The sequence below is a fragment of the Melanerpes formicivorus genome, unplaced genomic scaffold (genome assembly GCF_026170545.1).
Source record: "Melanerpes formicivorus ecotype bairdi unplaced genomic scaffold, bMelFor1.0.p_v2 SCAF_24, whole genome shotgun sequence".
NCBI classification, from domain to species: Eukaryota; Metazoa; Chordata; class Aves; order Piciformes; family Picidae; genus Melanerpes; species Melanerpes formicivorus.
This window is the reverse complement of record NW_027142376.1, coordinates 12,075,334-12,092,849: the sequence shown is the minus strand read 5'-3', so window position 1 is coordinate 12,092,849 and position 17,516 is coordinate 12,075,334. Positions and strand designations below refer to the sequence as shown.

Below are 17,516 nucleotides of genomic sequence, written 5' to 3'. Positions count from 1 at the left end.
CACAGGGGAAGTAATGGCCTTTGCAGCTATTACAGACTGTGTTAGAAGTGCTAAGAAGAGCACTATCTACCTCAGTTTCTCAAACTAATCTAAAACTAAATGCATGAAGAAAAGGCAACATTGAGTTAGAAATAATATCTCATACCTAGCTTGGTTTTAGAACTATTACTATTTCTAACTCAATGTTGCCTTTTCTTCATGTATGTCTGCATTGCAGCAGACACTTGCTCAGGACTGTGGATTGTTTCCTAGTGTCAGTTGTTCCTTGTGTTTCCTAGTTCCCATTTGTACTTGACATAAATCTGTGTAATTGATGTTGGGAGATCAACTTAGCCATAATCATACAATGCTAGTCACAAGTGTAGTAAGGGAAGGAGTACAGATCAGGGTGGGAAAGGAACATTTGCAGTATTACAGAATCCTTTTTCAGTTCAGTACTGATGTTACAAGATTTCTGAATGTCCTCAGCTTTTTGCCTTCTGCATGATTAAGTACTTCTGGGGTCAAAGAGTGCAGTAAATGGCCTGTAATGACTTGGATAGATGAATTAATCTCTAGGCAAAGATGGTACCAGTTAATCCATTCACTGGCAGACCATCTGAAAATTAAATCTTAGATAATCAATTGAAGGTATGTTTAAGGTTAATCAAGGGAAGATAATATTCAAGGATTAAATGTACAATTATGCTGAAAGTAGAATTAAATTGACCCTAAGCCTTCTGCACCAGCACTGCCAATGACTAAGATAATCCAGCTAATTTTTTTTTCCTTTTTTTGGCTAGCTTTCTGTAATAGTTGGAACAATTATTGTAAATCTCTTTGTTTAGCTGCAACCAAAGCCACTGCATTTCGATGAGTCACTCCTACCTACACAATGCATGCTGCTATTTATATATATATTGGAGAGCAATATTCTGCTTAAAAAAATATTAATGAAACTTCAATACAAAATTGCATCTGATTTGGGTAAACATGAGGCTCAAATTCATGTGACATTCCATATTTACTGGTGCAATTCAGTGAAAACTCTTGGAGTATAAAGAACTCAGGTTCACTTGCAGTGAGAGGGAAAGAGTTAAAATTGATCAGTTGCTTACTCTGTTCATTATAAAACCTGTGCCTGCTGCATGATGAACTCTGAAGCTAATGTTCCAGGGTTGTGCACTGTTGTGCAAACTGATTTGCTTTGTGCTGTCAGTTTTATTTCTTGGTGTGTTTGTTTGTGTGTGTGTGTATATATATATATATATGTTTATTATTTCTTCTTATATTGATCTGTATGGGTTTGGCCTTACTGCCCATGGGAAGGTCATGAGTTCAAGCCTGCAGTGGGCAGTAGTGTCCTCCCTACTCTAGTCATGAGGTCTGTGGTAACAGGTTGGACTCGATGATCTTTGAGGTCTCTTCCAACCTTAGTGATGCTGATTACAGCTAACCCAAATAAACTTACCCATCTCAATCAGACCAACAGGAACTTAGACTTTGTAAGTTGGGCTGCACTCTTTGGTCATGAGTATTTGCTTTATCTTGCTTTATCATCCAAACTGCCTTCTGCTGTTCCATCTGTTCTGCATAGGAAAAAAAAAAATCCCCATTTTTTTCTGCTTGTGGTGATGAATTCCAGTGATTCTTTATTTGAAAATCACTGAATGTGGAAATAGATGGGATGAAAATATTAGTTATAAAACTTTGTCTCAGAGGAAGAGTTGGAAGGAGATGCGAGGCAGGACTTTTCTGTATTGTATCATAGAAAGACCACATAATTGTCTTCATGTTCTGAAATGCACTAAGTGATTCATTAGGCTGAAAAAAAATCTTAGAAGCTTTTCAAGGAGAGAGAGATCCACTGACCTCAAGAAGTTAGCTGTGTAACAGATAATAATCTTTCAGGCTTGATTTGTTTCATGTATACATTGAATTTCCTCCTGGTATGATTTATAATGATTTATTTTTCTTTTGAAAGACTTGAGCTTGCAATTTATTTTAGTTATTTGCTTTGTGTGTGTGTCAGCAATGAGACTGTGGATGGGGCAAGAAATAGCAGAGGGAGTCAGGTAGTTCAATAAGCATGTTGCCTTGAGGAAAGATTACTGATACTGTTTGTACTAATGTGTCTTTACCATTTCTCACTTCTTATAAATATGCTGGTGTGTGATACTGCATACAAGAAGTAGCACTGCAATAAGTGGATTTACATCTAAATTAGTATTGCAGGACCAAAGGATTGTGAAGGTTAAATTTGTAGTCATCCATATTCTTGTGCCCTCTTTGTGTATGTGAATGGTGTGTTACTGACTAATGTGGTAGCATCTTTCTGCCATGGATTTGCTTACCCAGCACGCAAAGTGACATGAAAGAGAAGAGAATTACCAATGGCTGAACAACTTCAGATCTGTCACTTCCTAACTTTTCAGTTACATGGGCTTTGCGAGCAGAATGATGGGATCACAGATTACTCCGGGCTGGAGGGGACCTCCGAAGCTCATCCATCTCAACACTCTACCCAAAGCAGAGCTAATTGTGTCAGTGTGCTCAGGGTCATGTCCAGTCGGGTCTTCAACTGACAGTGAAGGTCCCACAAGCTGTGTTCACAAACTGCTGCAGCTCCTCTGGGGATTTTGTCAGTGGGAGCAAATGTTCAAGTATGATGTCTTTCCTTGTCAGTGTTCTGTACCCTCTGGTGGACACCTAAAACTGTTTGCTGCATCCCTTCCCAAAAAGTGTTTGTCTTTACTTTCTTTGTGGAAGTCTGAGGCAAGTTGCTGATAGTTGTACAGGTTTCTCCCTATGGCTCCAAGCCTGGAGAGGATTCCTTTTTAATGCAGGAACATAGTTTCATAGTTTCATTCAGGGTTGGAAGGGACCACAAGGATCGTCTAGTTCCAACCCCCCTGCCATGGGCAGGGACATCCTGCACTAGATCAGGCTGGCCAGAGCCTCATCCAGCCTGCTCTTAAACACCCCCAGGGACGGGGCCTCAACCACCTCCCTGGACAGCCCATTCCAGGGTCTCACCACTCTCATGATGAAGAACCTCCTCCTCACATCTAGCCTGAATCTCCCCACCTCCAGCTTCATTCCATTCCCCCTAGTCCTATCACTACCTGAGATCCTGAGAAATCCTTCCCCAGCCTTCCTGTAGGCCCCCTTCAGACACTGGAAGGCCACAATTAGGTCACCTCGGATCTCTAGAGAGTATAGCCTTCTGCCTTAATTTCCTCCACCTCAGTCTCTCTCACCAGTCTGCAGCTTAGTGCAGTCTTTTGCCTTTATCTCTGCAAGAGTTGTAATCATGTGACTTTCAGACCCCACACAATCTCTGAAGTCCTGCCTGGCCAGTGACGGGAATCTATTCTGCCACACTATATGGTTTGTATGCTTGTAAATTCTGAGTAACTTATTTTGGGTAGTGGCAGATGCAGCATTTATAGCCAGCTTGCTTCTAAAAATCTGATTATCAAAATAAATATTGAGTGCCTTTCAGGAAGTTGTTCTTCACTGCTATCTTTGTTGTGCTAGGAATGGCTTTTGTTAAAATTGTTTGTGGTGGACACTGTATTTCTTGTGGTTTTAAGTTAGCATGGAATTTACTATTGTAATTTATGCTGGCCTTCAAGGTTTTTTTGCTTCAATTTAGGACAAGTCTGTGGGGCTTTTCTCTTTGTGCATTATTGTAGTCTCATGTTGCTGTTCCTGTCTGAGTCTAGTAATGGCAAAATTTTTTTCCTCCAGTTCTCACTGAATTTATGCAATAGTGCAAAGCCCTGTGTTGTAGGATTTAGGTTAAACAGTGCTGTACTTCAGTCATCTTCATTTCATGAAAGATGCTCACAAGATGTGTGGACTGCTGCAGGTTCTTAATACTTTCCAGTGGAGCCTGTGCTTGGAATTTAGCTGCTTTCCAGACCTGTTTGACTTAGGTTTATGAAAATCACAATTTGCAAGAGAAATTGCCTCATGAAGAAGACATGAACGTGTAGGGGAAAAGTTGTCCCACAAACATGATTTGGTGCATAACAGGATTTCAGTGCTGCAGGTAACTCAGATGAGGATCTCTGAAAGGATGTTAAGACCCTGATTGGTGATTTTTAAAATTAGTTTGTAGTTAATTTTAAGAATTACAAAAATTCTTCAACATACTCACTTTCACACTTAGTTTCTGCTATCTTTTTGTGAAGGCTTACACAGACTGTGCTGTGACATAAACATGAATGCCCCTTGTTTCATGTTAAATGCATTTTCCTCTATTCTTTAAAAAGCAAACCCACCCTCCTTCTTAAATCTCTTTTGCTGTCTGGTCCTCATCACTGCCCTTTTGTCACCTTTACCCCTAAGTATGGGTCACAGGTCAGAGTGGAACATAGCTGCAGTGTAGGAAAAGGAAGCTTTCTGGATTTGTTCTTTAAGGGTGAAAAGACTTCTGTTACCACAAATACTGCTAAAAACATTAACACAAATGCATTAGAAGGGTTTCAGAATAGTAACTATGCAGATACTGTGCTTGCCTCCAGATGCCTGGCAGATTGGTTTTGTTGAGAAAGAAAAAAATTGCAGATCTATTTGTCACATGTGACACTGGTTTTGTGATTGTTTTCTTTACTTGCAGCATCTATATGTCAGCCTGTCTGTATTTACGAAGCATTAGTATAGAGATGCATTTCTACTTTGCTTGCCTCCTTTGCACTGCAAGAAGGATCTCCTGAAGAGAGTTAAGTATTGGTTCAGTAGATGGCTCTGTAATTGCGTGTTGTATCCAATTAGTGTGGTGGCTTGCTCACATTGCCACAGTTTGATCCTTCGCACTTGTCCATAGCATAGCATAGAAGAATTTTTCTGAACATCCAGTGTGTTTAGCATTCTCAATTAAAAAAAAAAAGCCCAGACAGCAAACCACAAAACATGCATGAATTATCCATCTACAGACACAAAAAAAGAGATGTTTTAATTATTGATAGTCTTAGTTGGAAGGCTTTAATTTTCTCTGGAGACCTGAACTACCAAACATAAATAATACATTTGATAACAACATTTATTTCTTCACATTACTGCCTGCTACCAGCTTTTTCCACCAGATATTCTATGTTTTGACCTGTTACTGATGAATGCTGTAACCGTGATTACATAAGAGCTTTGACCTCACTTTCTAACACCCTAAACCCAGATGCAGCAGTTTCTGATCTATCCAGATAGACAAGCCTGGATTATTTTTCTTGCTATACATAGTTTAAAGTAAGGAGAAAATGTGCCTATTACACCATTTTTTTTTTTTCTTCAGTTGCTTCAGTTTCCAGTTGTCTTTTTGATTGGCTCTGTATGTAGATGAGAGCAGTAAAACAAAAAGTGGTGTTTTGCCGTGGTGGTGGTGTGCGTAAGTGATAGTGTGCTCGATTCTGCATTGCAAAATCCTTCTCATTAAATTATCCTGTTAGTTGCTTTGATTCTTTACAAGTTAGCTTAATCTTGGTTTGTCATTGTTTACAAGTTAGCTTAACCTTATCTCGTCATTGTTTACAAGTTAGCTTAATCTTGGTTTGTCATTGTTTACAAGTTAGCTTAATCTTGGCTCGTCATTGTTTACAAGTTAGCTTGATCTTGGTTCATCATTGTTACATCTAAGCTCTAATGGTTGAATGCTAAGAAAAGTGTGGCTGTATTTTGGGGTTTTGGAGGGACAGGTTCCCCTTAAGGTGGTAGACTTTTTGCATGTTAATATGTTGGCAGTTTTTTCCCCCTAGAAATAAAAGCAAAAGCTTTTAAAGTTGGGAGAACTTCTTTTGAGATAATGAGAGTAAACCAGCTGAAGCCACCTATTTTGCTACCTTTCAGAGACCTTTTTCAGGATGAAACCGAGAATGTAAGGAATTTTGCTTTTTAAATTCCCCATTTAAGTTTGGCTTTGTTTCTGAGTTTAAGTCTTTCTTTAAAAAAAAAATCAAAGCTTGAACACTGGGGAGCCTTCAGTCTCTTTGAAAGTCACTGGAACTTTGATATCCAGGTGTCTGCATTATAGTTTGCATGGGATGTTGGTGTGTTTGAGCTTTTATCTTTGATCTGCTCTTTGCAGTGATGAGTCACAGAGCTATCAGGAGCAGAGCATGAATGTGTCTATAGTGGGATAAAGACCAGGGCTCAGGCAATGACCCAAGTTCTCTCTACCACTCTTTCTCTAACCCTCTTTTTCCCTTCCTCTGCTTACACTGTGTAATGATGTGGTGGAAAATGTCAAGAAGGATATTCTCTATTTTGTTTTATTTGAATTGTTCTTGAGCAGAAAAGCTTGTCTAAAGAAATACAGGAACTTGTTGGATATATATATATACAAAAAGTGTTGCTAGCTTAAAGTTGCTAACCTGTAAATGATAACGCATTTGGCAGTTAGAGGAGAAGTGCATGTTGATGGTTTCATTCAGTGGGGTGAGAGTAAGTACATGTGAATTTACATTTAGTTTCCAGATTTAGGCTGAAGTAAACTGATATTTTTCATTTAATTGCTGTTATATTAATTTCCATTTTCTATATTGAAACTGCTCCTTCTTGTGTGGCAGGGTTTTGGTAGTTGGGAAGGGGGGCTACAGGGGTGGCTTCTGTGAGAAGCTACTAGAAGCTTCCCCTGTGTCCCATAGAGCCAATGCCAGTCGGCTTCAAGACAGACCTGCTGCTGGCCAAAACTGAACCAACGTTGGCAGTGCCCTGTGGTAACGTATTTAAGAAGTGGAAAAACCTGCTGTGCAGCAGCAGCTGTGTGAGAGAGGGCTGAGAGAAACAACTCTACCGATACAAAGGTCAGTGAAGAAGGAGGCAGAGGAGGCGCTTCAGGAAACAGCAGGGATTCCTTCCTAACTGGTGGCAAGGGCCATGTGAAGCATGATGTTCCCATGCAGCCCATGGAGTTTAACCATGGACCAGATTTCCATCTGTGGCCTGTGGAGGACCCCACATTGGAGCAGGTGAATGTGCCTGAAAGAGACTGACCCCATGGGAAGCCCATGCTGGCTCCTGGCAGGACCGGTGGATTCACATAGAGACGTGTCCGTGCTGGTATAGGTTTACTGGCTGGACTTGTGACCCTGTGTGCCACACACACTGGAGCAGAACTGCATTCCATGGGAAGGACTTGTGTTGAAGTCTGTGGAGGACTGTCTCCTGTGGGAAGGACCACATACTGGAGCAGGGCAAGAGTGTGACAACTCCTCCTCCTGAGGAGAAAGAAGCGGCAGAGACAGCATTACGAACTGACTGCAAACCCCGTTCCCTGCTCTATTTGGGAAGAAGACACGGAGAAAACCAGGAGTGAAGCTAAGCATGGGAAGAAGGGGGGCAGGGGGAAGGTGTTTTAAGACTGGGTTTTATTTCTCATTATCCCACTCTGATTTGATTGGTAATAAATTTAACTAATTTCCTCATATCGAGTCTGGTTTGCCTCTGACGGTACTAGGTCAGGGATCTCTCCCTGTCCTTATCTGAACCCAGAAACCTCTTGTTATATTTTCTGTACCCTGTCCAGCTGAAGAGGGAGAGTGATAGAGCAGCTTTGGTGGACACCTGGCATCCAGCCAGAGTCAGCCCATCACAAAAACATATGAATATAGTAGTCCAGTACAATTTACCAGAAAAGCTGCGTTTGAGATTCAAATTACTGCTTGCCTGTCATCTGCTTCGACTTGTGCATAGCATTTGACAATGTTTGGCACAGCATTCTTGTCTCTACATTGGAGAGGCATAGATTTGATGGATGGACCACTCAGTGGATAAGGAATTGGATAAGGATGGTCACACTCGAGTGTTTGTGTTCAATGGCTCGATGTCCAAGCAGAGACCAGTGATGAGTGATGTTTCTCATGAGTCAGTATTAGAACTAGCACTATGCATCATCTTTGTTGGTGACTTGGACAGCAAGTGAACCCTCAGCAAGTTTCTTGACAACACCAGAATGTGTGGTGTGGTGGATAGGCTGGAGGGACCCTGACAGGCTTAGAGATGGTCTCATGTAAACCCTGTGAAGTTCAACAAGGCCAAGTCAAGGTCCTGCACATAGATTGGGGCAATCCTAAGCACAAGTACAGCTGGGTGATGAGTGGGTTGGTAGCAGCTCTGCAGAGAAGGACTTAAGAATGGTAGTGGATGAAAAACTGAATATGAGCCAGCAACATGCACTCACAGCCCAGAAAGTCAATTGCATCCTGGGCTGAATCATAAGAAGCATGACCTGCAGATTGAGGGAAGTGTTTTTTCCCCTCTACTCCATTCTCATGAGACCTCACTTGGAGTACTGTGTTCAGCTTTGGGGTTCTCAGCATAAGAAGAACATGGACTGCCTTGAACAGGTCCAGAGGAGGGCCACAAGGGTGATTGTGGGGTTGGAGTACCTCCCCTATGAGGACAGGCTGACAGTTGGGTTGTTTAGCCTGGAGAAGACTCCACTATACCACCAGAAGGTCTCTCTGGGCTTCCAGTACTTAAAAGGGCCCTACAGGAAACGTGGGGACGGAGGCTCTTCACCAGAAAATGTGATATGATGAAGGGTGACTGTTTTAAAACTGAAAGAAAGTAGATTTAGATTAGATACAAGGAAGAAGTTTTTCACTGTGAGGGTGATGAGGCACTGGAACAGGTTGCCCAGAAAAGTTGTGGATGCCCATCCCTGCAAGTATTCAGGGCTAGGTTGGAATGGGGCTTTGAGCAACCCGATCTAGTGGAAAGCGTCCCTGCCCATGGCAGGGGGATTGGAACTAGATGGCATTTATGATGGCTTACAGTCCAAACCATTCTTTGATTCTGTTTTTCTATCAAATGTGTGCCATAGCTGCTAGTGAATGCAGTTAAATGTTTTGAAGGTGTACTCGCTTGAAGAGGACCGAGTGTTGTACACAAGTTAGTTCAGTTTTGTCAGTTCGGGTAAGTCCTGCAAGAAGCTAACAGGTCATTTTGTGTTACTACTTCTGGGGTGTTCTGAGGTATTCTTACTGTATCTGCTTCACAGGGTATTCTAACTTTGGAATTGAGACTGGTGAAAACCTTGTGGGGCCAATTTGTCACATTTACACTGAAGTGCTAAAGCTCTCTGACCTTACAGTGTTATATTTAATCTTACACCCACAGAAAACCTGTTCCCAAGCTCTCGAGTTACATGAGTGCAAGCATAACTGAGCCTTGCAAGCCTCTATCATTAACCAAGAGAAGCCAAAAATCAAGATGAGGCCTTCCACTTCTATGTGCACCAGTAGGACGAATTGTAATTACATCACAGAAGATGCAGCAATCCTCAGCTTGTCTGAAAATGCTAATTCAGTTTAGTGTTGCTCCTGAACAAGACCTGCAAGTAGTTTATTCAGTCTTTTTCTCAATGCAGAAATGTTTCACACAGTGGGTTGGTGTTGTGGGTTTTTTTAGTTTTGTTTTGTTGTTTTAGTATATATTGTAGGTTTTTTGAATGTAGGAAGACCTAAGGACTGCTTCCCTTGGAATGTCATTAAATGATGAGGTTTTATCTGGATGTTTGAAGTTCCTGAGATTCATCCTTCTGCTTCTGACTACAGTCCTTTTCTTACTACATCACCTTTTTATGCCTTAATGAAAATTCTTGGAATATTTTTGGTGTAATAGCATGAAGAATTGCTGCCTTAGTCCTAGATGAGTCCTCATGTCCCTCTGTCAGGATACACACGGGCTCTGCTTATTCCTGTGCTAGGAAAGGGCTGTCACGCAGTATCTTCTGTGCCTCACTTTTTACTGGTGACTTCAGTCTGCAGGAGTCATAGGTCTCACAGATGAAGGGGAAAATGTGGAGGAAGATGTGTTCTGGATGGAGAAGGAACAGGTTAGGCAGCACCTGAGCTGCACATATGTAACTCTTTAAGGCATGATGAGCTACAGCTATGAGCATAGAGGGAATTGGCTGATGTCATTGCAAGGCCATCATCTATTGTCTTTAAAGGGTCATGGTGTTTGGGAAAGGTTCATGAAGAACACAGCAAATGTCACTCCTATCTTCAGGAAGAGCAGGATTGAACATCTAGGGATGTTCTAGTAACATTGGTCAGCCTCTCCTTGATACCTGGAGCAACTAATGCTGGAAAGCACTTCCAAACACACACATGAAGGAGAAGGTGATCAGGAGCAGTCAGCATGCATTTACAAAGGAGAAATAGTAATTTATGAACGTGATAGTCTTCTACAATGATGTGACTGCCTTGATGTGTGTGGATATTGTTTGTTTTGACCTTGGTAAGGTGTTTGACCCAGTCTTCTGTAACAGCTTCACAGAAAAGCAGAGAGAGTATGGGTTGCATAAGTAGGCAGTGAGGTGGATTAAAAATTGTCTGGATGATCAGGCCCACAGGGTTGTGTGAAGTCCATTTGAAGGCCAGTCGCTAGTAGTGTACCCCAGGGGTCAGTATTGGGGCTAGTACTGTTCAACATCTTCAGTAATGACCTGGGTGATGGGGCAGAGTGCAGGTTTGTAGATGGTAAAAACCCTGGGCTGATGGGCCAGAAGCGAATATCTGAAGGTGGGTGTCTGCACCGCTGCAGGCTGGGGGCCAAGTGGCTGGAAAGTAGGTCTGCAGAGAAGACTTTGGGATCTTGGTGGACAACAAGCTGACTGTGAACTGGCAATGCACTCTTGTGGCAAAGAAGGCCAACAGCATCCTGGACTGCATTGGGAATAGTATTGGCCGCAGGTGGAGGGAGGTGAACCTTCCCCTTTGCTCGGTGCTGGAGGTGAAGCCACATCTGGGGTGGTGTGTGCGCTTCTGGGCTGCCCAGCACAAGAGAGACATGAACTTACTGGACTAAGTCTAGCCCAGATAGAACAGGCAGTGTGCCTATTGACAGCAATGTAGATTTTAGTTCTGTGATTCTGTCCCAGGTATGTAAAAGTGTCTTTTTTTTTCTTGAAGATGTTCAAACAAACAACAAAAAAATGAAACAAAACCCACCCCAAAACCCCACAAACAAACCAACCCACCACAAAACAACCCCCAGAGTGTTTCCTTCAGGAACAATTCTTTTCTCTACAGGTTTCATTTGTTAAAAAAAAACCAACCATGTTTTCTGATAGAGCCTGCTGAATACAACATCTGTTTCGTATCCCAGCAGATGACCTCTCCAAATTCATAGATCCCAGTTCTAATGAAGCGATCTGTTTAAAATAGATCCCTGTCAGCATGTGTGTTCACGTCATTGGCCTTTCAGCATTGAAGGGAATCCCTTAATGAGATTTCTGGAAAGGATCTGTTTTGTTTTCCATTCAGATTTTTTTTATTTTTGGTGAAAAATCCTGGTGCAGTGTTGGGAACTCACTTTGATGAAAATGTTTTCAAATCTAAACCCCTTTTTGGTGCTTGTTTGTAACTGGTTCAATATTTGGTGTCCAGGGTTAGCACCCAAGCCTCGCTGTGCTCCTCGTTCCCAGGCTGGCCTGCACGCAGCTCAATAGCTTTTTACATTATCTCTGACCATGCAGGGATGGAGCAAATCACTGCTTTCCAAGCACAGTTTTGCAACTATATTTTATGGGGATGAGAGGAATGTACATTTCTGTCTGATAATTCAGAGAAGCTGCCATTAAAGGATAATCACTCAACATAATCTCTTACATTCTACTGAATGCTTCCGTGTCAGTTACTACTAAACCACATACTGTTTCTGTGGAAAGAGAGTTAAAGACCTGATTGGACTTTAATGACACCAGAGATGTGGTAGATGAGTATTTTGTGTCCACACACCCTTTGTAGTGCTTGCATGGTTGGGTTTTTAAAGCATAAGATGCATTCTTTAAAAGGAAATGTCTTTTCTGTGTTCTTGAAAATCAGTTCAGTAACTACCTAGAATAGAACTGCTGGAGGGCATCCAGAGCAGGGCCATGAAGATAATCAGAAGGCTGGAGTACCTCTCCTATGGGGACAGGCTCAGACTGCTGGGGCTGTTTAGCCTGGTGGTTGGGGGAGACCTTATGGCAGCCTTCTAGTGCCTGAAAGGGGGTCTGCAAGAAAGCCAGGAAGAGACTTTTTTGCAAGGGTTTGTAGTGATATGATGAGAAGGAATGGATTTAAGCTTGAGGAAGGTGGATATTAAGAAGAAATTCTGGAACAGGTTGCCCAAGGGAGATCATGGATGCCCCCTCCCTGGAGGTGTTCAGGGCCAGGTTAGATGAGGCTTTGAGCAGTCTGGTCCAGTGGAAAATGTTCCTCCCCATGGCATGGGGGTTGGAACTACATCTTGTTTGAGGTCTCTTCCAACCTAAACCATTCTATGAATCTGTGAACCTACAGCTAATGAGAAGAAAGGGAAATACAAAAAGGATGTAGCTTACTGAGGCTGACTGCTCTGCTCATTAATTCTTGTGACATAAATTGTAACGTCCTACTTATATTCTTAATTTCTTGGCAAGTGAGAGGAAATGTAGACATCTGATGCCATTCTGTGTTCACTGAAGGTTGCTAGTATGTTGATAACTCTAATAGTAGAGCTGTGGGATTTTTGGTGCTCTAGCACATGCTTTTAAAATAGAAGATAGTTAAGCTAATTAAAACTCTAGTCCTGACTGCAGGATGGTCATTAGACATGCTTGGTCCTAATGTTACAATGTACTTAGCCTTCCTGCTGAGTGAAACATCTTCCCTTTAAAACAATGCAAACACTACTTTCCTGAGCACCTAGCCTATCTCTAGGGCTGCTTGCCCTCTCCATGCAAATTTTGTAGAGTAGCAATGAGAGGCAGTTGCTGTTTTGTTTGTAATTGAAAGGCATGGAAAGCCTAATACTTATATTAGCAGGGAAGAAAGAAGGATTTCTGTCTCTGGCTGAATGTCCAGGATGAAAAGGAGAGTCTGCAAATTTCTCAATGAGTAATTTGTTTATTTTCTTACACCCACAACAACTAAATGTCATGCAGGTGTTAGGCGTTTTCACTTGGCAGTGTTCTCTCTCTCAGACCTGGGCACACTCACGTGCTTCCCCCCCACTGGAGTAGCCTTTGGGAAGCAGCAGCAGCAGCATTTCCCAGTTGGAGCTGCGTGCATTTAAGCTGGCTGATCTCAGGGCCATGTGACTCAGAACGCAAGGAGCAGATTGACATCCGGTGCACACTCTCCAACTCGTGGATAACTGAAAAAAAAACCCAGGGGGATGGGAGTGAGGAGAGGAGGTTCCCTGCCTTTTTTTTCCAGCACTATTAATTCTTGCGGGAGCTTGCTTGCCGCGAGCTCTGTTCATGGCAGTAACAGAAGCAGCAGCGCTTACGCGCTAGCTCAGTGCTCTCAATGAGGTCAAGCTGGATCAAAGGGAAACCTCCTGTGGAAGCATCCCCTGTAAGTTCTGACACTGCTTTTTCCACGCTCCAAATGAATCATAAGCTGTGTAACGGAACCAGGCTTGGGTGCTTTGACCTACTGTTAATTTTGTGCATGGTTGTCGGGTTTTATGTTAATTGAAGTTGTTAGGAATGTGTCAGTTGGATAACAGTGCTGTGCATTTGGGGAGGAAAGAGCTTATCTTTCTATCCTTTTATTTTCTGGGTGAGTGGGGAGGAGAAAGCATGGTTTTGTCCTTTTGAAAAGCTCTAAACTGCTGAGATTACAGCTCACCAGATTCTGTTTTATGTAATCTACATATTCTGCTTTCTAAATAAAGTACTTGTAAAATGTCTTCCAAATGTCCTTGGATTTTACCAAAGAGCTATTTTTTTGGGGGGAATACCTACCTAAACACTTTGCTTAATTTAAAGAGAGAGAAAGAGGGAACTCTATTCAAATCTTGGAAACATCTGTAGCAACTAAATTGCAGAGACACTCTCCTTACAGGAGCTGTTGTTCTTGTGAGGGGGGGTGTCTCTGAGGTGATCATTGAGAAATTGTTCTTTGAAACCTATTTCTGAATATCAGCTGGTTTCAGTGAAACTTCTCAGTAGCAGACTCGCACAGTGGCATGAAAAATGTATCATTTTGTGTAATGAACTAGGTGTTTCTGCAGAAATGCTATTTAGCATGAAGGAATGCTAACTTTTGCAGGTAGCATTGTCTTATTTACAGCATGGAGTCACTGGGCAATAATGAAGTGCTGGGCTGTACACTTTTCAGCTACATAACCCTATGTTTTTAAGGTAGAAAACCCTACCTGCATCGGTATCTGGAAGGCTAGTCGAGTGATTTCAATGGATTGGACAAAATAACTACCACCCATCTGGATTATTGTTATCAATATCTCGTAAATCCTGAGGAGAAACAAAATATCACAGATTGCTAATCCTTCTCTGCTGTAAAGTTCCTTTTGAGGAGGCATGGTGTAATGCCTCTGTTCTTGATCTTCAACCTGTGTATCTGGAAGCTGAACAATACTGGCATGAAGCTGTGCTGTGCAGCAGGGTAGTTTTGCAAATGCCATAAAGACTCATCTCATTGCCGTACCCCCCAAAATCTTTGGGGCTTATTTTGGGTTGTTTGGGGTGTTTTGTTTTGGTTTTTTGTTTCCCCCCAAAGATGTGTACTTCAATCACAGTAGGGTTGTTTTTTATCCCCTCCTTCAGGTAGTAGTCTTGACTTTCTTAGGTATCTAACTTGGGAGAGGGATAGAGGAAAAGAAAACAAAACAATGTGAAATGAGGTCATGTAACAACTAGATATGTATTATGAATAGTTGCTGGGGAGATTTATGAAACAGACTCTTGAAAGTCTCATTTTCAACTCTGTACTTCTGTTTAAAAGATAGAAGACCCATTACTTTAACAGGCTATGATTTTTGTTTGCCATTACTACTATATCAGTGTGAAAAGACAATGTGTGATTTATCATTTGATCCTCATTTTGAAGATAAGACCCAAATACTCTCTGGACCCATCACTGTATTTTTTCATTGTTTTGAATGTGTATCATTTCTTGGCTTTATCAAAGGCTGCCTTTGTTTCCATTGAAACAGCCCCATTTTTAAACATATGGAGTGGAGAAAACCCTTTTGTCCAGATGATGATGTTTCTTTTCATTTCAGCATTCAGCTTCTGAGTTGATCCTAGTCGAAGATGAAGTGACAGATACTGAAGATAATGAAGAGGAGGATTTAGGAGTCATGGATGATCAACGTAGTATAATTCTCCATCTCATCTCTCAGCTCAAACTTGGCATGGACCTTACCAGGGTACAGACACTGTATTTCTTTTAGAATTTTTTCTTCTTCTCATCTTTCTGTGTGTATGTGTGTGTGCATGGGACTCCTGTGAGCATGTTTTGATCCTGCTAACAAGTTTGGCTCTTTTTATGAGAGTGTGGTTAAGGAAAGCTAGGGAGTACTGTCTCTTGCTAGGCAGGCTTTGGAGCTGAGGTTGCTTAGCCTGGAGAGAGGAGGAGACTCAGGGATGACCTTATTGCTCTCTGCAACTACTTTAAGGGAGGTTGTAGACAGGCGGATGATGGTCTCTTCTCCCAGGCAGCCAGCACCAGAACAAGAGGACACAGTCTCAGGCTGCGCCAGGGGATGTTTAGGCTGGATGTTAGGAGGAAGTTCTATACAGAAGGAGTGATTGCCCATTGGAATGGGCTGCCCAGGGAGGTGGTGGAGTCACCATCATTGGAGGTGTTCAGGAGGAGACTTGATGGGGTGCTTGATGCCATGGGTTAGTTGTTTAGGTGGGTTGGATTGGTTGATGGGTTGGACGCGATGATCTTGTAGGTCTCTTCCAACCTATCCTATCCTATCCTATCCTATCCTATCCTATCCTATCCTATTCACATTGGATACTTAAAGGACTGGGGAGGATGGCTTGAGGGGAAAGGAGAGAAAAAGATAAACTCACCTAAAACTCTTCCCTACCTTTTTTCTTCTTCCTTTTTGGTAACTCTCAAGGAAACTGTATGTCATACATGTATCCCATGTGTATGTTAAGTCAGGGTGCACTGAGTGAGGAGCAATGGCAATTGTATAGAAGAAGGAGATATATGTGCTCAAGTTACTGCTTTGTGGATTGGATTCAATTTAATTACTTGGAAGCTTCAAAAATCACACAGTGATCAAGAAATTAGTGTCTTCAATGGATCACTGTCCTTGTCTGTGCTAAGTATCTCACCAGTTTAGCCTTTTGTGCATCCTCCTAGTTTTGGAACCAGTATTGTGGTGAGCTTACCCATGTTGCTATGATCAGAGAAGTTATGATGTCTAAGAAATTTCCTGTGAGTTCTGAGAGTTTTTGGCAATGAAGTGGATGTTCTGGAAGCAGGGAATGACTGCTTTTTAATAACCCTGTGTTCTGGTGTAGCCTTCTCATGGGGCTTAACAAATAATCAAATGGATTTTTGTAAAGATACAGCATAGCATTTCCTTCCACAAAGGTTTTCTGCTTAGATCTAAATAAAACTGCTACAGCTCACCTCTCACAAATAAGAAAAATCTCATTCTCACACACTCTCCACAAATAAGAAAAGGTTTTGAATAACCAGAGACATTCCCTTGTGCCTGAAGTACTTTGCAGAAGATTCTTCTTATGGGCATTTCAGTGTTTTGAGGAGTTGATCTGCTTTCCTTTTGATCCTCCTATTAATCAAAACCTATTTTTACCATCACTGTCTTACAAAGCAAGGCTTTCTCAATATAGTCTTTCCTGCTTCCTTTGGAACAATTGACAATATTTTAAAAGGCTGAGCAATCCCATAATCTGTTGCTAAGTATAACTATTGAATAGCTGCACAGAGATTGTTTTGTTCTAAACAGAACAAAAGTTTCATAACTTCATTTGTGAATAATTTATACCCCTCACTTCTCAGTGTGCCTGGGGTTATGTGCAGTTCATTTTTTGCTTCTGTTTCTCTTAGGTTGCTTAATTTTTCATAGGTCTTTCTCTTTTCTGTTTTGGTTTGCTAAGGCTGTCTGAGTCCATAATACTTAAACTAGACTAAGATTCCTTATCTGTTGTTCCTGTGCCTTCAAAATGCTTGGTCTTGGGTAATGAGCAAGATTTTAGAATAGAATAGAATAGAATAGAATAAACCAGGTTGGAAGAGACCTTCAAGATCATCGCGTCCAACCTATCATCCAACACCACCTAATCAACTAACCCATGTAACCAAGCACCCTGTCAAGTCTCCTCCTGAACACCTCCAGTGACGGCGACTCCACCACCTCCCCGGGCAGTCCATTCCAATGGGCAATCACTCTCTCTGTGTAAAACTTCCTCCTGACCTCCAGCCTGAACTTCCCCTGGCGCAGCCTGAGACTGTGTCCTCTTGTTCTGGTGCTGGCTGCCTGGGAGAAGAGACCAACCTCTGCCTGTCTACAACCCCCCTTCAGGTAGTTGTAGAGAGCAATAAGGTCACCCCTGAGTCTCCTCCTCTCCATGCTGAGCAGCCCCAGCCCCCTCAGTCTCTCCTCACAGGGCTGTGTTCCAAGCCCCTCACTAACTTTGTTGCCCTTCTCTGGACTCGTTCCAGCAAGTCAACCTCCTTCCTAAACTGAGGGGCCCAGAACTGGACACAGGACTCGAGGTGTGGCCTAACCAGTGCAGTGTACAGGGGCAGAATGACCTCCCTGCTCCT

General features: G+C 42.2%; 1 protein-coding gene across 2 annotated transcripts in view; it reads left to right on the top strand.

Moving 5' to 3' along the window:
* Positions 1–17,516, top strand: part of OSBPL10 (oxysterol binding protein like 10) — a 109,883-nt gene that overhangs the window by 65,592 nt on the left and 26,775 nt on the right. For both annotated transcript variants that reach the window (XM_068152922.1, XM_068152921.1), the window contains one exon: positions 14,983–15,129. In XM_068152922.1, coding sequence (XP_068009023.1) covers positions 14,983–15,129 — 147 coding nt within the window. The remainder of the gene's footprint in view (positions 1–14,982; positions 15,130–17,516) is intronic.